This window comes from Vipera ursinii, assembly GCF_947247035.1.
Source record: "Vipera ursinii genome assembly, chromosome: 1".
NCBI lineage: Eukaryota > Metazoa > Chordata > Lepidosauria > Squamata > Viperidae > Vipera > Vipera ursinii.
The window spans coordinates 342970243-342994119 of NC_139512.1; the positions used below are offsets into that span (position 1 = coordinate 342970243).

The 23877-nt window shown below is 42.6% G+C and overlaps 1 protein-coding gene across 2 annotated transcripts; it reads left to right on the top strand.

Annotated features, from left to right (window-relative positions):
* The first annotated feature begins 9815 nt into the window (after positions 1–9815).
* Positions 9816–23804, top strand: LOC310650781 (putative methyltransferase). 2 transcript variants are annotated; one of them, XR_014494432.1, is made up of 6 exons: positions 9816–9983; positions 16357–16514; positions 17922–18135; positions 18967–19067; positions 20792–21699; positions 23599–23750. XR_014494432.1 is itself a non-coding variant. In XM_083379512.1 (6 exons), the coding sequence occupies exons 1-6, from the start codon at positions 9873–9875 to the stop codon at positions 23693–23695; spliced, it is 819 nt and encodes a 272-aa protein (XP_083235638.1). In that variant the 5' UTR covers positions 9816–9872; the 3' UTR covers positions 23696–23804. The 2 variants fall into 2 exon arrangements, 1 of the variants encoding a protein (XP_083235638.1); XM_083379512.1 differs by having other exon boundaries at positions 20792–20929; positions 23599–23804.
* The last annotated feature ends 73 nt before the right edge of the window (positions 23805–23877 follow it).

The following is a 23877-nucleotide window of genomic DNA, read 5'->3' on the forward strand; positions in this document are numbered from 1 at the left end:
GAGCCGGAGCAGCTCCGCTGCTGGGGGCGCGTCTCGGCCGGGCCTTGCAGGATCTGGGCCGGGCGCCTCTGCTCGCCGCTCCGGCTCCTCTGCCGGGCTTGTTTCGCATGTGATTCCGGGCCAGGTGCTGCTGAGGGCGAGCAGAGGCACCCGGGCGACCCCAGCAGCGTCAGGCAAAGTAGCTCGGCCGCGCGCAAGTCCTCGGTAAGTTCTTTTTTTTGTTGACTGGAGTATAAGCCGAAGTGGATTTTTTCAGCCCAAAAAGTGGGCTGAAAAATTCGGCTTATACTCAAGTATATACGGTATATATTTTAAACAAAACAATGCTTTGCAAGCTCATTGATTCTACAGTATTGTAATGTTTTCTACTGCCATCTTCTGGCTATTAATGATACTGGCTCACATGTTGTATTCAACAGCCATTACAGGTAGTCCTCAAATTAAGACCAGTTTAGTGACTGTTCAAAATTATTTCAGCACTAAGAAAAGGGACTTATTGCCAGTCCTCACACTTATGACATCACAGCCTCCCCACAATCACATTACCAAAATTCAGATGCCTGGTAATCAGAATGTATTTGCAATAGTTGCAGCGTTCCAGGGTCACATGATTTGTGACCTTTCCAGAAGCCTCCAACAACTAAAGTCAAAGGGGGAAATTGGATTCATTTAACAACCACATGATTCACTTAATGACTGCTGTGATTTGCTTAATGCTCATGGCAAAAAGTCATAAAATCAGAGGTGACTTTATTGACCTCATTACTTAGAGACAAAAACTGTGGTGCCAATTGTCATAAATCGGGGACTATCTGTACGCCTTAATCTAGCAAAATTCTAGAAATTTAGTGTTCCCATGCATGGAAGTCAACCTTCCAGAAGCACCTTGAGCTGTGACTCCAGGAACATTTTGTTCCTTTTCTATCTACATAAAGTAAACCAAAAATGTTTACTTTCTGTAATCGCCTCAGATTCTAAGCTACCAAATCACCGAGTAAAAAATAGTGACTTCGAAATCTTTGAGGTTGGCCAATTCAGGAAATAAGGACCAACTACATTTATGAATTTATTAGTATAATACGAGGGTAACGTAAAAGAATCTTGAAAGTCTGCCAAAGAAATTCTTCAGATCAACCTAGACCTAGAAAAATTGAAAGGCAAGGGTTTCCTTGTCCAGTCATGGGGCACAGTGCCCATCTCCATTTCATAGCCAAGGGAACCTGTGTTTTCTGAAGACATTTTCCATGGTCATGTGGCCAGCATGGCTATATGCTGTGACTACCCGTGTTTCCCCAAAAATAAGACACTTTGTGTTTTGCCTCCAAAACAGGCACCAGGTCTTATTTTCAGGTGGTGCCTTTTATACTCAACTCTGGCACGGACAGTCCAGCCCAGCTGGCCCACTTCTTCTGACTGAAGGAACAGCTGCATTGTGCAGCTGCATTCCGGCCTGCATTTCGCAGTCAGGCCTTTCTGGAAGGCCTATGCAGCCGAGTACCAAGCTATGGATTCAGAAGACGCCACAGAAGAAGTGGGCTAGCAAGGAGAGGCCTGGCTGCAAGGTGAGTGGGTGCAGGGCACGTGGGGCAGATCCACATACCCCACCCCCCACCCTAGTTTGATTTTTAGGTGTGCCTCGCCCCAAACTAGGGCTTATTTTGGGGGTAGGGCTTATGTTAGGCCCACTGCCAAAAATCAAGCTAGGGCTTATTTCCAGGGTAGGCCTCACTTTCGGGAAAACAGAGTTTATGGAACACTGTTACTTTCTCACCAAAGTGGCACCTATTTATCTACTCACATTTGTAACAGAAGCTCATCCCCCATCGTGCAGCGCTCGGGTCTTGAATCCAGATCGTCAGTTTTTCAGCTGACAATCTCAGCATCTTTAAACACTGAACGCTCCTTAAACTGAGCTTATTCTGAGTATCTGTCTCATATCCCCCCCCCCGGACTTTTTTGATCCTGCTCCCTCAAGTACATTGGATCCCAAATAAAAGGAAATTACTTTGTTATGACCTTTTTTGCACAGCAGAAGCAGTAATGTGATCTATCACCCACTCAGCGTAAGCAGATTTTTCTTGCAAAAGAAGATAGCAACCATACATACGACCTTCAAGTTGTTTAATTGTCCATGCTAGATAACCCTATGTGGCAGAGATGGAAAAATGAGGAAAACAAACAGAATGTGGATATTTCTTTTCTTTCCAGTTTTGAGGTGTCCTTCCCACTGGCAATTTGAATGGCAGCATTTCTTTGAGAGGCATTTTCATTTCTAATTAAATCACCATCTGCTGGCTTCATGCCTACGGCAGGGCAGGGAGCAGCTACTGGTGCAGCAAATGCCAATGCGGGCAAAGTTTTCTGCTGACTCAAAAGTGATGGATAGAGTCCTGTAACTGAGCCTTGAGTTCTCTGTGATTCATCAGTCATTCCCCCAGGCTTCCAAAAAGAACCAGCTGACAAGATCCAGACTGAAGAACAGCTGCCTTTGATTCACAGAGACCCAACTTCTACAGGTTGTGGCTCCTCTGGGACAGGATTTTTAAAGCAACATGGAGCTTTCGTAGGGACCAGTTTGTAGAGGTAGCCCCCAACTTACAACAGTTCATTTGGTGACTATTCAGAATTACAACAGCACTGAAAAAAGCGACTTAGAACCATTTTTCACACGTATGACCCTTGCAGCATCTTCACGGTCATGTGATCAAAATCCAGATGCTTAGCAACTGAGTCATACTCATGACAATTGTGGTGTCCTGGGGTCATGTGATCACCTTTTGTGACCTTCTAACAAGCAGAGTCAATGGGGAAGCCAGATTCACTTAACACATGTGGCAAAAAGGTCATAAAATGGGACAAAATTCACTTAACCATCTCATTTAGCAACCAAAATTTTGGGCTTAATTCTGATCATAATTCGAGGACTATCTGCAATAGGCTCCCTATGCAGATGGTGGTCGTGGAACTGATCCTCATTGAGTACGTAACTGTTTCACTGTTTTGTGAGGTGCCTGAGGGTGCCTTTTATTTAACTTCTGAATGAAGTTGTTGGGTGAGGTCATTCGCTGGGACAAGAAATGCCATCAGTCAGCTGGTGATATTCAATGATACTCACCAGTCAAGGGATGCTGTTTTGATTTCTGTGGGATGGGGAGGAACAGGTTTGATGGACCCCCTAGTAAAATTGGGTGTCAACTCTACAACAAACCTGGCTGAAGCCCTCTTGCTCATTCTAGGTTGCCACAAGATGGGAGGGGGTGTGGAGGATTTCTGCCAGGCTAAACAATTCAATGTCCCGTGGGAACCAAGGTCATTTCTGCCATTTAGATTGGGAGCGGGGAGCAGTTGGGCAGAAAGCCCGCCAAACTGTTCTATTGGAGAACGTAGCTGATTACATAGCACTGGGGTGGGAAGTTGTAACTTTGTAATAGTGTAACTTTTTGGAGGGAATTTCAGTCTCGGTTTCACTTTAGATCATGCCAATACTATGTAACCAATAAACATGTTTTTTGAGAAATCCTCTGGCCTTGGAGTTCTGATTTATTTGCTCTCATCTATCGGAGCCATGACACTGACAGGCTGTGGATTTTGGGCCCTCAAGGACATAGTTCTGAAGATGATGTATCTTTGGTTCTGGGTGGCGCTGTTCAGACACCTGTGGACAATTTGAGTTTCCTCCTGAATGTGGTTATTCCTTGAGGAGGGGGAGGGGGAGGCAGATATAGCTAGGAGTGCCTTTGCCCACCTCATGCGTCAGTTTCTCCTGTTTCTGGATAAGGAGTCACAGTCACTAACACCTTGATCTTCCCCTGCCTTGGTTGGACTTCTGCAATGGGTCTGCCCTTGAAGACTATCAGAAGGTGCAACTGGTCCAGACTCCAGCGGTACAAACAAAATGGCCACATTTTGGTATGCCCATGTAATCCCCTTCTATGTGAGCTGCACTGGCTCCAGGTAAGCTTCAGAATGCTTGTTCAAGGTGCTGGTTATCCCCTACAAAACCCTACATGGCACAGGAGAAGTTATTTGCAGGACTACCTATCTATATTTATTCCCATCCCACTAGGCTGTAGAAGGTGTACAAGCTGAGATCTAGGTAGGAAACATGACTTCTCTATTAATGTGCCTCGGTCCTTTGGAAAGAGCACTTGTCATCCCCAAGGTTCAGATGTGGATGGAATATTTTGTAGGTTCGGACTTTTGTAGAACTATGAAGACCCAACAATACTCCCCTGTATTGGACCAGGATGTCAACTGAGCCCTTTCTCTTGTGAATGCTTGTTTATGCTCAGCCTTGGCTAGGTGTGGCACTGTGCTTTGTTATATTGGCTTTATGTTATTCTTTTTGTTTTCTATTGATTGAAATACCCCACTACAAAAGCATAGATTATGAGTTGGGCAGCCTAATAAATTCCTTAAATAAGTAAATATAAATTTATTTATTATTATTTGTTATTATTTTATTAATTTAATTTGTATACCGCCCTTCTCCCGAAGGACTCAGGGCGGTGAACAGGGCAATACATATTAAAAAACAAGATACAAAAATTAAAAGCAATTAAACAACAATGCCCATGAATAAGTTAATACACATTAAAAAAGTTAAAACAGATTTATAAAACCCAACCCCATCCCATCAGGCCAGGCCAGCTTGTTCAAAAAGGTAGGTTTTGAGATCGCGCCGGAAGGAGCGGAGGTCAGGCGCCATCCGCAGCTCGACCGGAAGATGGTTCCATAAATCCGGCGCGCCCACAGAGAACGCCCTCCCCCTGGGGGCCACCAGTCGACATTCTGTGACTGGTGGCACCCTGAGGAGGCCCTCTCTGTGGGAGCGAACTGGGCGGGGGGAAGTTGACGCCAGCCGCAGGTGCTCCCCAAGGTATTCCGGACCCATGCCATGTAGGGCTTTGTAGGTCATTACCAACACCTTGAATCTCACCCGGAAGACAACTGGAAGCCAATGCAGCTCGCGGAGCAGAGGTGTAACGTGGGAGTGTCGGGAAACTCCCAACACAACTCTCGCGGCTGCATTCTGTACCAGTTGGAGCCTCCAAGTGGTCTTCAAGGGTAGCCCCATGTAGAGAGGAAAGGAAGGAAGGTTTACCTGTGCCCTCATTCCATTCTCCACCATTCAGCTTGAACTGAAGAAGCTTCTTGGATGAGGAGGGAAACGTCTTCAAGGAAAAACAAAGGAAGTCCAATTGCCTCTAGAAAAAGCATCTTTAGGAAATCCTATCCTTTTTTGAGCAGTGCGGGGGTTTAAATATTGGACATACATAATCTCTCTGATTTTTCTAACTTCAGAGGAAAAATTCCCCCCCCTTACTGCAACAAGCATGAGTCACTCTGTTTCCAACTATTCCCCTGATCCTTAAGTAGCTCATGTCTTTTCTTTACTCCTACATAAATGGCAACAAGACAAGGAGCTGAAATTCCCTGCAAGCACAAGAAGCAGAAAATTCAGCTTGAAGTTTCTTTCATCCTCCTTTTATAAACCGTATCTTTATTACAGCCAAGATGTCAAATAATGAAAATAATAATTCAAGAACTGACAGGAAAAATAGCTAGAAGAAACAGTGAGACATTCTGCTCTACGGTGTGGAAGGAGTTTAAAAATCTACAATACATTCAACTTGCTGGATAATTGGCTTTTTCGGTTTATGGTGGGGTATGAATTCTAAAGGTGGAGACCTCACATTTTATAATACAGGCAGTCGTCAACTTACTTCTGCAATTGGGACCAGAATTTCTGTTGCTAAGCAAAGCAGTTGTTAAGTGAATTGCACCCAATTTTATGACCTGCAGCTGAAAAAAACTGGTAATGGAGCATCAGCTGAACATGATCCAGAGCAGTGATGTAGCAGCAAAAATGATGCATGCAATCCTGGATGAGATTAACAATGCTTTCAATTGATTTATGTTCATAGTTCCAATGTACTTTTTGTTGGCTAGGATGCACTTGGGGATATGGGGTCCAATCTGGGTAATGCAATTTCAAAAGGATGTGGAGAAACTGGAACACAGCCATACGACAGCAACCACAATAAGAAGGCATTTAAAACCAACCCTGTGAGGAACAGTTAAAGAAACAACTGATACTAGGTTTGCAAAAGAGAAGACTAAATAAAGGGAGATGCAATAATGTTTGGCAAATATTTTTTTTCTGTGCTGTTCAAAAAGTGTATAACCGTTTTAACTATCATGCTATTCAGGGATTAACGTACAATAGCTCATATTAGTATTTCTTCAAGTGTGGTCCAAGGATACCTGAGTTTCCCCCCCCCCAGACCACGAAATCAAAATCTTTTGCTAGATATTGAAGGTATGTGCACAAATTTGAAACAGGTAGACGAGACAGGAAATAACACTAGATGAGCTAATATTAATTTACTGTGAAGCTATATTAACAGAACCTTCCAAGTCTGAAAGTACAATTCTCTTGCTGTCTCCTCTACAGCCTGAGAAACTAGGGCAGGAGTAGGCAACTTTGGCTCTTTTGTGACTCGTGGACTTCAACTCCCAGAATTCCTGAGCCAGCTATGCTATGTGCAAAGGAGCCGTTCCGGAAATTCCGTCCCGTTTTTTCCACCTTGCCTGTGCCTGGGTATGGAAAGAGCGGAGGTGGGCAGAGGACGTCAGCCTCCCTCCTGTATATCTCTGTCAAAGTTTAAAAGTTTCCCCATCGCTAGGAAATGGCCTCTCGCCTGTCTGAGGATAAAGATCATGCTGCTTTCTATCAGAAATACAGGTTCTCACTGGCTCAGGAATTCTGAGAGTTGAAGTCCACGAGTCATAAAAGAGCCAAGGTTGCCTACCCCTGGACTAGGGAAAGTGCCTTCTGAGCTTCTTGCTATTCAGCTGCAGACTATGCAGTCTCTTATCGATTGGTCCCTTGGTAGCATCTCTGGGCCCAGTCTTCCAAGGACATCCCCATGTACTATTACACATCTTTATGTTATTATCTAATGGGATCGATGTTGTTATTTTTACACGATTCAATGTTATTCTATAAATTTTAATACAATAAATATTGATAAATACAAGCCACACAAACAAAATATTATTAAAAGTGAAAGGTGTCCTAACAGCAAAAAAAATAAGAAACACTGTTTTACACAGAACAAATCATGTAGTCTGCACAATATGGTGGACCAGTGTATTTGGCAAGGTTAAGTTGTACGGACTGGAATTCTGAGAGTTGGAATGCTTTTGAGTATGGGAATGCTATTAATCAAGTAAAGGTATTTGCATAGTTTGTAACCTTTGGTTGAAATATGTTAATATGACCACTGAAATATATACATGATATTGCTTTTTAATATTGGTTTACAGGGATGTATGCTCCCATGAGTAATTCATGGCAATGTACACTTTTGAAAAAGGGGTCCATTCCAAGCAGAGGTGTGTCCATTTTGGGCAACCTTTTATTTGAAAATAAAAGTTTTCTTCCTTTCTACCTATCTGGTGTGGTTCATCAGGCCCTCATGCTTCCTGAGACGTTTTGGGTTGTCTGCATAACAGATGCCCTCCGGAAGAAAAAGCAACATAAATATGCAAGATATAATATTCCTATCATCCCCGTGGGATTGGGTCAACTCTCCAGTCCCATTTTCCAACATCAAAATGCACAGCTGCTATAAGCTTGCCTATTCATCTATTTTAAAATTACAATTTTCATGTGAAAATTTCATTTCACGTAAAAATTTTACATCTTCACAGGCTATGTGTTCTGAATTAGAAAAAAAAACAATTGGTAGCCACACTTTTTGACCACAAGGCAACTGCCTCAATCCTAAGTTTTTAAATAGGTTTACAGCTTTTCACTTTCTTCAAACCTAACAGCAAAAGGAACCAATAAGTTGTTTCTTTGTACAGTAATGTTGTGATTCTCATCTTTTGCTGCCTCCAAAGTTATAATTTCTGCTTCCTCCCAGATCAAGGACTGAGCGTTTTTTCTGTAAGGGAGGCAGACACTGGACCGCAGAGTAAGCAGCTATATTGTGATTCCAGCAACAGTTAATTAACCTGCACTGAGTACTGTAATACTATAGGTTATCTAATCAATACTTAGAAAAGCTGGTTTCCATGGAAAGCAGAAATAATTACAGTTCAGCTCAGTCTAAAAAAGGAGAGGATGAAAGCAAGAAAACAAGCAAGCAAAAACCATTTTTAAAAGACCAGAGTGCAATCTTGCAGATTTGTGTTTTAAAATGAGAGCCCTACTGAGTTCAGTAGATCTTATTCTGGAGTTACAAACTAATAGTAAGGACAGAAGTAGCCTATTTGTTATAAAATCTGTCTCCATTTCATCAGATGCAAAACTGACATGGCACAATGACTCAGCATTTGAAATCCATCCAGGCCTTGTTTGCTCAAGACAATAACGCTTTTGATAACTGTTTCACATATTGAGCACTAGCAAGGAGTTCATACAACAAGGAATGTATTAACCTGAAGCAGGATTTTTAACAAAGAAAGATCTTCCAGAACTAGATAGTGCTACTGTAGGACAAAAAAAATCTTTTAGGACTTTGACAATGTATGTATTACAGAACAAGTAATATCCAAGCATTAGGTGCAAACAATTGTCAATGCACGCAAAACAACGAACAATCAAGACTAAGACATGTTCAATGTATATAAAAAATATAAATCAACATTACTGGAGGAAGAAGCCACCAATTTATTAATAAAATTCCATTCTATAATCCCTTAATGTAGCTTAGAATGACTGAACACTTCTATATTTTAACCCATTTGTCGCTATTTTGTGTCTGCCTATTTAAACTTATCTTTTGTTTTCCTTTTTTTAAACAAACCTTTCCATCTAGCGAGAGTGATCTTTCTCTCGAAGGAGAGTGTGTGATTTTCTTTGTCAAAGGCCACCACATCCAGGATCGCGAAGGGATGTGCTATAGAGGTTATTTCATTTTTGTCATCATTGCCCTTATTATAGATTCATAGGTGGCAAGAAAACTTGGAGATCGTCTAGATTCTAGAACAAGGATGGAGAACTATGCTCCTTTTATGACTTGTGCCTCAGGAATTCTGGGATTTGAAGTCCACAAGTCATAAAAGAGCCATAGTTCCCCACCTCTGATCTGGAAGATGGAATAAGAGAGCTGAAGGGACCTTGGAAGTCTTCTATCCAACCTTACACCAATTGCAGGAGAGCCTAGCATTCTGGATAAATGGCAATTCAGTATTTTCTTGAAAGTCCAACTAGTCCAATCCCTGCAGAGGACAGGAATCTAAAAGATTGCTTTTGTCCTAGCACAATCTAATTCTGGAAGATCTTTGTTAAAAAGCCTGCTTCAGGTTAATACAAATGAATGTTAGCTAACATTCATTTGTATTAACCTGAAGCAGGAGTTTTAACAAAGATCTTCCAGAACTAGATTGTGCTAGGACAAAAGCAGTCTTTAGAGCTTTCACAGGATATTTATTAACGCATAAGAATTAATCAGAATTAGAATTAACCTCCAATGATGGAGCAGTTACAACACCAGAATTCTGGGAGTTGTAGTTCACACAGCTTAAAAATTCTGAGGTTGAGAAATTCAGTTTTAAGGAATAATTTCCCGATTATAAGAACGATTTTTTTTCAAACTTGGATCTCTTTCTGAAAAGCTTCCACCCATTGGTTCTTGTCCCCCTTCCGGAGAACCAATCACGTTTGGGAATACGATGCTAAAATATTCCCTAAAGCGGCGCCTCGGTTTATGCGCAAAGGAGCCGTTCTGCAAATTCCGTCCCGTTTTTTCCACCTAGCCGTGTGCGTGTGTATGGAAAGGGCGGAGGTGGGCAGAGGCGACGTCAGCCTCCCTCCTGTATATCTTTGTCAAAGTTGAAAGTTCCTCCATCGCTAGGAAATGGCCTCTCGCCTGTTTGCGGATAAAGATCATGCTGCTTTCTATCAGAAATACAGGTTCTCGCTTCAGGAGAATTTGCAAGCGGTGGTCCTCGCGTTCCTAGAGAAAAAGGTAAAGGATGGGAGAGCGGATTGCGTGGGAACATTGAGAGATGTAGTCGCAGGTGAAAATGGTCCACTGAATCCAACTGCAGCAGGGAAAATCCCTTCTCCAGTATGAACAGCTCCCGTCTGTCAGGGTGGAGAACCCCCAAGTAAAAGAAGAACATTTAGCACTTAGAAACATGAGGACTAGAATCTTTGTATTTCAGAGAAGAGATATAGTTGCTCTTTGCATGCCAAATTGCATCACTCTAATAGAGTTGACATTCTGAAGTGATGAAGTGATAATCGGACCAATGTTTGATTTGGAATAAAGCAGTTTTGCTAGTGAAAGGCTAGGACTCTGAGGCAGAATAATTGCTATATTTATATTTCATTTATACAGTCTGTATTCTCAGTTTTTGCACAAAAAAGTGGGACCCGCTTTTAAACGTCTGGCTGCTTTCTGTGCCCCCGAACAATTGAACATGTAAGATTAAAAAATATATATTGCAGGCATACCAAGTTTTCAACATTTCTGACAAAATCCTAATGTTTTTTTACATCATTGTTTTACTCTCTGGATAGAAAATTGGGTGGATTAGTAATCCAGATACCAAATGTTTTGTTATTCCCCCAAAAGAAATAAAAGTAAAACATTTAACTGAAATAAGCAAGAAAAAAAGCAAAACGTGGAGAGAACCATTTCATATATTTCAAACGTATGCAAATCTAATAAAATGAAAAAGGATGCCTATCATTTTTTTTTAAAGCTGAATGGGGGAAACGATAGATCAATAGATTGATGGATAGATAAATAGACCATTGTGGGAACAAAATGCTAGATTAGCAAAGTTGGAGGTGCAGAGTCACAAGAAAACAGAGCCAGGGATAGGCAACCTGGCTCAGGAATTCTGGGAGTTGAAGTCCACGAGTCATAAAAGAGCCAAAGTTGCCTACTCCTGGCCGAGGCTATAGAATCGTAGGAATGGAAGAGATCTCGGAGATCTTCTAATAGTCCAACCCCCTGCTCAAGACAGGAGTCCTTATACCATCCCATATAAATGGCTGCCAGTCTTTTCTTTAAAACCTCCAGTGATGGATCATCTGTGGGGGTGCAATGGTTAGAATGCAGTACTACAAGCTAACTGACTGCTCGCTCCAGGAATTCGATTTTGAGCAGCTCAAGGTTGACTCAGCCTTCCATCCTTCTGAGGTTGGTAAAACGAGGACCCAGATTGTCGGAGGCAAGATGCTGATTCTCTAAACCGCTTAGAGAGGGCAGTAAAGCACTGTGAAGTGGTATATAGCGGTATAAAAGTCTAACTGCTATTGCTATCCACAATTCTGGGAGACAAGTTGTTCCATTTTTAAAATCATTCTCACCGTCAGGAGATTCTTACTTACTTCCAGGTTGGATCTCCCCCTGATGAGTTTCTACCCACTGCTTCTTGTGCTGCTCTCAGATGCTCTGGAGAATAAATCAGTGCCCTCTACTCTGTGGCAGCCCTTCAGATATTGAAAGACTGCTATCATGTCTTCTCTTCGTTAGGCTAAAAACATACCAAGCTCCCTTAAATGTTTATCGTATGATTTAGCCTCCTGACCTCTTATCATCTTTTGTTGCTCTTCTCTGCACTCTTTCCAAGGTCTGAGCATCTTTTTTTGTACTGCGGTAACCAGAACTGGATGCCAGATATGGCCCCATTAGCCGGTATAGAGGGGTGCTATCATTTCCACTTATCGTGATGCTATCCCTCTGTTGATGCTGCCTAGGATTCTGTTGGCTTTTTTTGGCAGCTGCAACACACATACTTAAGTGGTGAGCCAACTCTCTCTCACAGGCATTTTGATTGAGCCAGGTGCTGTTTATCCTCTACTTATGCATTTGTTTGTTTTTTTTCCTGCCTAAGTCAGGGTCTTAATTTTTTTCATCACTGAATGGCTTCTTGTTGGATAGGACCCAATGCTCAAGTCTGAATTTTGAATCTCTCTTTCAAAAGGTAGCAATTTGCCCCCAACTTGGTTACCTGAAAATTTGATGAGTGCCCCATCGATGCTCTCATCTGGGCCATTTGTGAAGTGATTGAAGAGCCCTTAAGCCCAAAACGGAACCTTGATGTATCTCACTGCACGCTTCCTTCCATGTAGATGTGGTTCCGTTGAGAATCACACGTTGAATCCATCTGGTGGTGTTATTGTTTATTTCATAAGCGTTTTTCAACCTTAGCAGCTTTAAGACGTATGGATTCCAACCCCCAGAATTCCACAGGCTATCATGGAGAATTCTCGGAGTTGGAGTCACCATCTTAAAGTTGCTGAGGTTGAGAAAGACCGGCCTAGAGGGAGGTGGAATCAGCGATCTGAGAATAAAAACACAAGTGGGCATTTATGGTACAAAATGCTTTTTTTTTTTGGTCAGGATGGAGAATAGGGTCCATGTTTCTATGTATTTTGCTTAATTTGTCTTAATATGCTATGGATTGTTTTCTCAAATTTAGTCCAAGATTGGGTAACTCATGACCATAAGCACTTGATAACCTCCCACCTGTATCTCTCAGCCACTTGCAAAATTTCTGCTTTTTAGTCAGTTCCATGTGTACAGATGAGTACTGCCTAACATTTTTATTTCCTGAAAAAAAATTTCTTGAGATCACAATGCCACAAAGGTGTTTTTAGAAACAAAAAGGCACCAGAGATAAATCTTTTATCTTTCGGAGGTGCTAGAAATCATCAAGACAGGGAACCCAGGCAAGTTTTGCATTTCCATGACATCAAAGGTAGTTCGCTAATGGCAAGAAGACATATTTAAATTTGTTGTTGTTGTTAGCTGTGAAGTCGTTTCCGATCCATCGCGACCCTGTGGACTGCGTTCCTCCAGGCCTTCCTGTCCTCTACCATCTTCTGGAGTCCATTTAAGCTCACACCTACTGCTTCAGTGATTCCATCCAGCCACCATTCTCTGTCGTCCTCTTCTTCTCTTGCCCTCAACCTTTCCCAGCATTAGGCTCTTCTCCAGTGAGTCCTTCCTTCTCATTAGGTGGCCAAAGTATTTGAGTTTTAGCTTCAGGATCTGGCCTTCTAAAGAGCAGTCAGGGTTGATCTCCTCTAGGACTGACCGGTTTGATCGCCTTGCAGTCCAAGGGACTCGCAGGAGTCTTCTCCAGCACCATAGTTCAAAGGCCTCAATTCTTTGGTGCTCAGTCTTTTTTATGGTCCAACTTTCACTGCCATACATTGCAACTGGGAAGACCATAGCCTTGACTATACGCACTTTTGTTGACAAGGTGATGTCTCTGCATTTTAGTGTGCTGTCTAGATTTGTCATGGCTTTCCTCCCGAGGAGCAAGCGTCTTTTAATTTCTTGGCTACAGTCCCCATCTGCAGTGATCTTGGAGCCCAGGAAAATAAAATCTGTCACTACCTCCATTTCTTCCCCATCTATTTGCCAGGAATTGAGAGGGCAGGATGCCATGATCTTGGTTTTCTTAATGTTAAGTTTCAACCCAACTTTTACACTCTTCGTCTTCACCCGCAACAAGAGGCTCTTTAGTTCTTCTTCACTTTCTGCCATTAGAGCGGTATCATCTGCATATTTTAGTTTGTTGATATTTCTTCCGGCAATCTTAATTCCAACTTTTGATTCATCTAGCCCTGCCTTTCTCATGATGTGCTCTGCATGTAAGTTAAATAGGCAGGGCGACAGTATACAGCCTTGCCGGACTCCTTTCCCAATTTTGAACCAATCAGTGGTTCCGTGTCCAGTTCTCACTGTTGCTTCTTGGCCCACATATAGGATTCTCAAGAGACAAATAAGATGGTCTGGTACGCCCATCTCTTTAAGAACTTGCCACAGTTTGTTATGATCCACACAATCAAAGGCTTTAGCATAGTCAATGAAGCAGAAGTAGATGTTTTTCTGGAACTCTCTAGCTTTCTCCATGATCCAGCGTATGTTGGCAATTTGATCTCTAGTTCCTCTGCCTCTTCGAAATCCTGCCTGTACTTCTGGTAGTTCTCGATCCACATACTGCTGGAGTCTAGCTTGTAGGATTTTAAGTATAACTTTACTAGCATGAGAAATGAGTGCAATGGTGCGATAGTTTGAACATTCTTTGGCACTGCCTTTCTTTGGAATTGGAATGTAAACTGATCTTTTCCAATCCTGTGGCCACTGTTGAGTTTTCCAAAGTTGCTGGCAAATAGATGTAGCACTTTTACTGCATCGTCTTTTAAGATTTTTAATAGCTCAGCTGGAATACTGTCACCTCCACTAGCTTTGTTGTTGCTCAGCTTTTCTAAGGCCCACTTCACTTCACATTCTAGGATGTCTGGCTCGAGGTCAGTGACCACCTCATTGTGATTATCAGGGACGTTAAGCTCATTCTTGTATAGTTCTTCTCTGTAATTTTGCTACCTCTTCTTAATCTCTTCTACCTCTGCTAGGTCCCTGCCATTTTGGTCCTTTATCATGCCCATTTTTGCATTAAACGTTCCCTTCATCTCTCCAATTTTCTTGAAAAGATCTCTGGTCCTCCCTATTCTATTGTTTTCTTCTATTTCATTGCACTGTTCATTTAAGAAGGCATTCTTATCTCTTCTAGCTATTCTCTGGAATTCTGCATTCAATTGGGCGTATCTTTCTTTTTCTCCCTTGCCTTTCGCTTCCCTCCTTTCCTCAGCTATTTGCAAAGCTTCCTCAGACAGCCATTTTGCTTTCTTGCATTTCTTTTTCTTTGGGATGGTTTTGGTTGCTACCTGTTGTACAATGTTGCGAACCTCTGTCCATAGTTCTTCAGGCACTCTGTCTATCAGATCTAATTCCTTAAATCTATTTGTCACCTCTACTGTATACTGAACAGGGATATGATTTAATTCAAACCTGAGTGGCCTAGCGCTTTTCCCTACTTTCTTCAGTTTAAGCCTAAACTTTGGAATGAGAAGCTCCTGGTCTGAGCCACAGTCAGCTCCTGGTCTTGTTTTTACTGACTGTATAGAGCTTCTCCATCTTTGGCTGCAGAGCATATAGTCAATCTGATTTCTGTGTTGACCGTCTGGTGATGTCCATGTTTAGAGCCGTCTCTTGGGTTGTTGGAAAAGAGTATTTGCTATGACCATCGTATTCTCTTGACAAAATTCTATCAGCCTGTGCCCTGCTTCATTTTGTACTCCAAGGCCAAACTTGCCTGTTATTCCAGTTATCTTTTGGCTTCCTACTTTAGCATTCCAATCCCCCACGATGATAAGGACATCATTTTTTGGTGTTAGTTCTATAAGGTGCTGTAGGGCTTCATAGAACCAGTCAATTTCATCCTCTTCAGCACTGGTGGTTGGGGCATAGACTTGGACTACTGTGATATTGAATGGTTTGCCTTGGATTCAAACTGAGATCATTCTGTCATTTTGAGGATTGTATCGCAGGATTGCTTTTCCTACTCTTTTATTGACTATGAAAGCTACTCCATTTCTTCTGAGGGATTCTTGCCCGCAGTAGTATACCTGATGGTCATCTGAATTAAATTCACCCATTCCTGTCCATTTTAGTTCGCTGATACCTAAGATGTCGATGTTCAGTCTTGTCATCTCTTGTTTGACCACATCCAGCTTTCCTTGATTCATGGATCTTACATTCCAGGTTCCTATGGAGAAAAAATCTTTATAGCATCGGACTTTCCTTTCACCACCAGACACATCCACAGCTGAGCGTCCTTTCAGCTTTGGCCCAGTCGCTTCATTCTTTCTGGCGCTACTAGTACTAGCCCTCTGCTCTTCCCCAGTAGCATATTGGACGCCTTCCGACCTGAGGGGCTCATCTTCCAGCGTCATATTGTTTTGCCTTTTGGTTCTGTTCATGGGGTTTTCATGGCAAAGATACTGGAGTGGGTTGCCATTTCCTTCTCCAGTGGATCACGTTTTGTCAGAACTCTCTGCTGTGACCTGTCCGTCTTGGGTAGCCCTGCACGGCATAGCTCATAGCTTCATTGAATTACACAAGCCCCTTCGCCACGACAAGGCAGTAATCCATGAAGGGGATATATAAATTAGGTAGTAACAGTTAGTTTAGAACCTGTTGTTGAAAAGTAAGAACCCTTCTTTTCTGAAATATTGGAGAAGATAGCGCTATAAATCAGTGGTCACCTACCTTTCTGGCTTGGTGGTCTGGCGACTGGAGATGATTTTGTGTGAGCACTCACAGCTCCGTTGCCAGCCGCTTGCACTAATGGAGCTTCATGTGTGAGCACCTGCTGCTTGTGCAAGCGGAGCTGTGCCTGTGCCTGTGCTCTTGCCCGCTGCTAGTGCAGCTCAGTTCCACGGCCCTGTAGTGGGCTGCTGCCTGAGGGTTGGGGACCCCTGCTATAAATCATTCTGTGACTTTGACATTCATTGTTCTTTTTCCTCCAAAGGTGAATTGCTTCCAGCTGGGAGTGGACGTGGGATGTGGTTCAGGTCAAAATACTCTCCTGCTGGCCAAGTATTTTGAGAAGGTGGTTGGAACAGACGTAAGTGAAGCTCAGATTGAGGAAGCAAAGCGAGCACAACATCCTCCCAATGTCTCATATATGTAAGTAAACACTCAGAGCCCTAAGCCTCTTCCTTAAAATAAGCTCACTAATGATGAGCAAAGATTTTTGTGGCAAATAATCAGACTTGGATCAGTCAAAATTGTCCAAATGTTTGATTGTTCTTTGGCCTTTTTTTATACCCAGAGAAATCCCTATTTGTTTGTTTAAAACATTTATATAGCCACCCATATTCTACCCAACTCTGGGCAGTTCCTAATCAAAAGTTAAAACAACATATAAAGGTATATTAAAACTGTAAAACTAAAACAGATTAAAATATTAAGACATTATCATATGAAGGCAAATATAGGTGTCCGTGGATAATGTTACAGGATCCAATCTGAGTCGGTCACCTGGACCAGAGCGCTATTCTTCTAAGCTTTCAGACTCCTACTGGAGCCCATCCTCAGGTACTTTCTCTCTCCAGAATGTGTCAGGTGTTATCCCTTGCCCTCTGAATGATGGTGGGATTTTTTGCTCCAGTCTTATACTTTCATTGGGAAATGGTGGAGCGACTAAGAAGAATTTGAACCTCCAAATTTTCAAATCCACCCCCTTCAAAGCTCAGGATACATAGATCAAATATTGCCCTTTAAGTACAGGTTTTGCGTGGTCAAGCCAAGGTGGTTGGCTCCTTAGATTGGTAAGCAAGTTGAAGCAGAGAGCAAAACTTTGGGGGGAAAAGTGCAGTCAAAGTTTCACCAGGAGATGGTATAGCCGTGGGGGCGCAGTGGTTAGAATGCAGTACTGCAGGCTACTTCTGCTGACTGCTGGCTGCCTGCAGTTTGGCAGTTCAATTCTCACTGGCTCAAGGCTGACTCAGCCTTCCATCCTTCCGAGGTGGGTAAAATGAGACGCCAGATTGTTGGGGACGAGATGCTGACTCTGTAAGCTGCTTACAGAGGGTTGTAAAGCACTGTGAAGTGATATATAAATCTAAGTGCTATTGCTATTGCTATAGAAAATAAAGGTAAAGGTTCCGCCGCACATGCGTGCTAGTCGTTTCCAACTCTAGGGGCCAGTGCTCATCTCCGTTTCAAAGCCGAAGAGCCAGCGCTTGTCCGAGGACGTCTCCGTGGTCATGTGGCCGGCATGAGTAGATGCTAAAGGTGCATGGAACGCTGTTACCTTCCCACCGTAGTGGTCCCTATTTTTCTACTTGCATTTTTACGTCCTTTCAAACTGCTAGGTTGGCAGAAGCTGGGACAAGTAACAGGCGCTCACTCTGCTACGCGGCACTAGGGTTTCGACCCGCCAAACAAGCCACCATCTGATCAACAAGCTCAGCATCCTAACCCACTGAGTCACCGCGTCCCTTTTATTGCTATAGAAGGCAGATGCAATTAACTGTTTGCTGGCAGAGAATGAGTACTAAATAATGATCCCTTTGCTGTTCTCTCCCATAGTGCATGTCCTGCAGAGGAGTTGCCATTTGAGGATAACTCTGTGGATCTCATCACAGCCTTCACCGCTGTGCACTGGTTTGATATCCCCAGTTTCATAAAAGAAATGGACCGGATTCTCAAACCATCTGGCTGTTTTATCTTGTGTTCCAACACCCTTGATATGCAGTGGCACTATGCAGATAAATCAGAGAAGCTGACAGAGATCTTCCATGAGGTAAGTCCTCTGCAAGCACCCAGATGGGTGATATTGCTTTTGCTACATGTATACATGTAGTCCTTAACTTACAATCATTCATTTTGCAACCATTCAAAATTACAGCTACAATGAAGAAAGTGACTTACAACCAGTCCTTGCACTTACAACAGTTGCAGCATCCCAAGGTAGTGTGATTGCCATTTGCAATCTTCCCAACCAGCTTCTAACGAGCAAAGTCAATAGGGAAACCAGATTCACTTAACAACCATGTTATTAACTTAACTGCACTGATTCACTTGACAACTGTAGCAAGAAAGATAGTAAAACAGAGAAAACTCACTTAACAACTACCTTTTTTAGCAACATAAATTTTGCGCTCAGTTGTGATCATAGGTCAAGAACTCTTCCATTATTAATTAATGGTTGAATCCTCTTAACCCTATAATTAAATGACATCTGCAAAATCTGCAGGAATCTGAAGATGGCAACAGAGAGGTAACATACAGGTCAGAGTCTTTGCTGCCACCTAATGGTGGTCTGTATTTTGCAACCAAAATATGGTTGTCCTACATTCAGAATTAGCAAGGCATCTGCTTCCTTTGGGAATGAGATCTGTTGCATGCATTGTCTTTCCTTTTGTCTGTTCAACATCCCCCAGTTTCATTCAGCAATGTTGAATTTTGGAATTAAGAAGAGAAATGCATATGGGGAACATTCATGGATAAAGGAGCCTGCCTTGATGCTATTGCTCTGATTTATTATAGGCTAAATGCCACTATGAAAAGAGTGTGAGCACAGCTCACCAATGTCTTGTATGGAATCACTTCTACATCTTTTTCTTTTTTGCAGATTCGCACCCAACTTCTTCCTTATGCACATGAAAAGATCAAATTTGTTTTGGATGAATACAAAGCAATATTTGATGCTCTGCCCTTTCAAGATAAGGAAAAGTGAGTGGTAAAAGTGTGTGTTTCTAAGACTGAAGCTAGCAAATTGTGAGCTTCAGCCCATGCATAAAATTACAAGCACAAATTTTCTGTGTCAAATTTATAATCCCATATATATGCACCTGGTGGTTTACAGGGATATTAGAATTTGATGGTGGGTCCAGAAGCAAAGCCTCAACAATGCTCAGACAGACCATGCATTTTAAAAAGTTTTTAATCTTTTAAAAAAATTAATAAACCACCCAGAGTCAGTGGGAGCTGGGCAGCAGAGACGTTTAATAAATGATTATAATTGGTTGCATATTCAGCCAGATATCTAGACTGGATTTGATATTTTTATCTACCTATGGAGTCCTTCCCAAATTCATCCAAAAGGAATTTGACCTTGGGAAGATTTTGTTTATTGATGATATTAAAGGTATCATCACAGGATGTAAGCTATTCCAAGGAAAGCTGTCTTTTGCAATTGACTGATGGTGATGTTTGTCAATGCCGACAGTGTTCAAGTAGTACTCTAGATGTTTTGGAACTGCACCCATCATGCCTATTATTACTGGTACTATCACTGTTTTCTTTTGCCAAAGTCATTCTATTCCTATTTGCGGGCCTTTGTATTTTGTGATTTTCTCCAGTTGTTTCTCTTCACTTCTGCTGTCTCTGGATACTGCAACATCCACTATCCAGACATTTTTGTCTTTCTCATCAACAGTTGTCATCATCATCATTATTATTATTATTATTATTATTATTATTATTATTATTATTATTATTATTATTATTATTATATAATAAAATGACATGCTAGCCAAACAGCAAATGCACATGCCGGCCACATGACCACGGAGACGTCCTCGGACAAGCGCTGGCTCTTCGGCTTTGAAACGGAGATGAGCACCGGCCCCTAGAGTCGGAAACGACTAGCACACATGTGCGGGGGAACCTTTACCTTTATATTATATTCAGATATAATTATGTTTTCGGTTAGTATGCAGTATGAATTCAGGCAAACTGTGGCTTGTTCAAATGCCGTTCAAAGCTAATCATTGATCATTGCAGTGTGTGAAGCAAGGCAATCGGCCAGTGAAGGCACTTGAAGTCCTTGATTGCTTCCAGGCCCAGGCTGGCTGTGTTCATAAACCAGCAGCAGATAAATTCAGCTGTTTCTTTAAAACTCTACCTTTAAAAGGTGTGGACTTCAACATCCAGAATTCCCCAGCCAGTATGCCAACTGGCTGGGGAATTCCAGGAGTTGAAGTCCTCACCTTTTAAAGCTGCTGAGGTTGAGAAACACCAAGCTAGAGAAAAACTATTATATTTACCCAATAGGAAGAGAAATCCCCTCTGAAATAATTGTCTGAATTGGGTTCTCCTTGCATTCCCTGATAAAGAGTCCAAGATGCCATTGAAAGTAAAAGAATGACACTAAAAAAGTGACTTACGGCTAGCTACTCTTAGTACTACGGTCATGTGGTCATGAGGACTACTTGTATTTACATCTCATTCTGCAGTTGGTTACAACAGGCAATGCTATTGCTGAAAAGTGAAGCCATTTCTATTCAATGGGACATTGTTTTAAATAGGCAAAATACATTTTTTCCCAAGCACGAGCTACAGCTGCCCTACCTTTGCACACCCCAGAAGCTTAGGATCATTTCATTAATCTAGGCTGCAGAAACCCAGGGGATAAAGTTTATGGTTCTACCCTAAAAGATTTTGCTTTTTTACAGAATCACAGATATTGTCGATAAAGTTCCCAAAAGTGTCTCTGAATTACTGGGATATCTCCAGTCCTTTTCTATGTACCAGACATTTCAAAAAGCCCAGCCTGAGGCAGCCAAATCTCTCATCCAGAACGCTGAACAAAGGTAATATGATGACAAATAATTCAATAGAAAAAGTCTAATTAGATAAGATCAAAAAAGGGATTCTTCGAATATTATTGGCTTACACTAAAACGGCAATATTCAAAATAATCAGCAAAAAAATATAGTCACAACTTAAAAGCCGATAAATTTAGCAGTACACTCAGAATTAGTAAATTCAGTTTCTTCCGACCTTCCTCCATCCAGATGTGTTGTATCTGCAACTGTCAAAATTCCCAGCAACAAAGCAGCCCTAACATATTTAGAAGGGTACGTTAGAGAAAACCAAAGACATCTCCATCAGACATCCAAATATTAACAGGGAAATAGCTGTACAGGTTTTCTACAAAAGGGAGTTCTAGGGGCTGCAAGGTGGAATTAAGTCACTTTGTGGTGAGATGGGCAGCAAGCACATTTAATAATAATAACAAATAAAATTAATATGCTTAAATTATTCTCTCGATGCGGAATGTTAGTGTGATGACCCAGGGTACAGCACCAGAGGCAATGCAGTCAGATGGCAATTCAAACCGCCCTTTAATTGCTCCAAATTTTCCCCAAATGCTCCCACATTTCTGGCAAGCCTCCAGACAAAGGAAGACATACACACCTTCAGCCGCCTCTGGCTGCAAGTAGTTTCACATACAGTCTGATTAGGAGATGAATTTATTTATTTATTTATTTATTTATTTATTTGTTTGTTTGTTTGTTTGTTTGTTTGTTTTTATAAACCGCCCTTCTCCCGAGGGACTCGGGGCGGTGTACAGAGTAAGGTAGGTAAACATATTGAAACAATACTGAAAAACAATAGTCAAAACAAACTGGGACCCCAATTAGAGCTATCAGGCCAGGCCGGACTGCTGGAACAGGTAAGTTTTTAAGTCGCGCCGGAAGGTGCGGAGGTCAGGGGCCATCCGGATTTCAGTTGGCAAGCAGTTCCAGAGGGCTGGCGCACCCACTGAGAATGCCCTCCCCCTGGGGGCCACCAGCCGACATTCCTTGAGCGGTGGCACCCTGAGGAGGCCCTCTCTGTGGGAGCGCACAGGACGGTGGGGTGTTGACATTGGCAGAAGGTGCTCCCGTAGGTAGTCTGGACCCATGCCATGTAGGGCTTTGTATGTCATTGTTAGCACCTTGAATTTCACTCGGAAGGCAACCGGAAGCCAGTGCAGCGCACGGAGGAGAGGTGTGATATGGGAGTATCGGGAGGCCCCCAAAAGTGTCCGTGCCGCTGCACTTTGCACCAGTTGAAGCTTCCGAGTGGATCTCAAGGGCAGCCCCATGTAGAGAGCATTACAGTAGTCTAGGCGAGAGGTCACAAGGGCATGGGTGACTGTACGTAAGGCATCCAGGTCCAGATAAGGCCGTAGTTGGCGCACCAGTCGAACCCGGGAGAAGGCCCCCTTGGTCACAGCTCCTATGTGATCTTCCAGGGATAGCTGCGAGTCTAGGAGGACACCCAGGTTGCGGGCCCTATCAACGGGGTAGTAACTCATCCCCGATGTTAAGGGGTGGGATGCTCTGAGTATCCTGGCTTGCCGGTACGTACAGCCATTCAGTCTTTACTCAAGGCCACGGAGATAACAAGGAGTGACACATACATCATAAACCTAATGGGTCTGTGTGAATACAAGCTTGCCTGAGAAGTTTCAGAAGAGAAACCAAAATATAGTCCGAGGTCATTGAACATCCAAGCAACGTTGTCAGTCAGTCCAATGGTCAGAGTTTCCAGGTTTCCAAGCAGAGTCACAGAACAAGAGATCAGCAACAACACACAAAACTTCAAGGAATCAGCATTTGTTCTCGACAAATGCCTCTCCCCACAGCTTCTCCTTAAATCTCAGTCTCTAGGTGTGCCTTGTGGAGAGGGGTGGGATGCTCTCCTCCCGAGTAGTTGAGCCTGCCTGCATTGTTCCCTCCTTCTCTCCACTCTCCATGCTCTAGGATCAGGTGGGGGTGGCCCTTCCTCATCGCCTGAACTCTGTCCCTCCTGTCCCTCCTGTCCCAATCCTGAAGGGCCCTGGCCTGCCTCAGCCTGCTCTTCCCCACATTCCCCTGAAGCCACAGACACCACTCCCTCGACCTCCATAGGGTCCCCCATTCCAGCTCATTTTCCTCCATAGATTCAGGCTGCAACAGAGGCATGACAGTTAGGAAGATCTGTGTTGAAACCTGACTGCCAGCTTCACTGGGTTAACTAGCTAGGAATTACAGCCAGATGAACTAATTCTACTTTATTGTAAAGCTACATTGACAGACTCTTGCAAGTCTGAAAGTACAATTCTCTCGCCGTCTCCTTCACAGCCCAAGAAATTAGGGAGGGTCCTTTACGAGCTTCTTGCCCTGCCCACTGTCCAGCTGCAGGCTATGCTGCCTCTTATCTGACTGTTCTCTAGGCAGTGTCTCTTGGTCCAGTCTTTCCCACGTGCCATTACACTGACATTATAATTTTCTAATTTTTAGTCAAAAATTGTTGAGATATCCTGTACTGGCAAAAATAATTCATTATTGGGGAATAGATACCCCAAAATAGATAAATGATGTTCCCCAGCTGTTTAATTAGCTATTGACTGGCATACATGCCAATCAGGTTCATTCTGATATAATTATTCTTATAGATTGTATATTGCACTGGACTTTGTGTCTAATTTTTTAAAATTTCCCCTTTGTAGGATTCTGGAGACAATGGGAGTTTCTTCACGTGAAACCATGATGGAGATTTGGCTTCGACAAGTTTGCATTCTGGGTAGCAAGAGCTGTAAAAAGTAATTTTGGCCTCTTAGAGGTGTCCCAGCAGGAAAAAAACCCAAGCCATTTCAGTGCCAAGCTTCAGTTCAATAATTACTACTTTTGAAGAACTTTCCAATAAAAGCAACATCCTGTTTATTTCTGAGAGAATTTTTTTTATTTTTATTTATTTTAATTCCATTTATATCCCGCCCTTCTCCGAA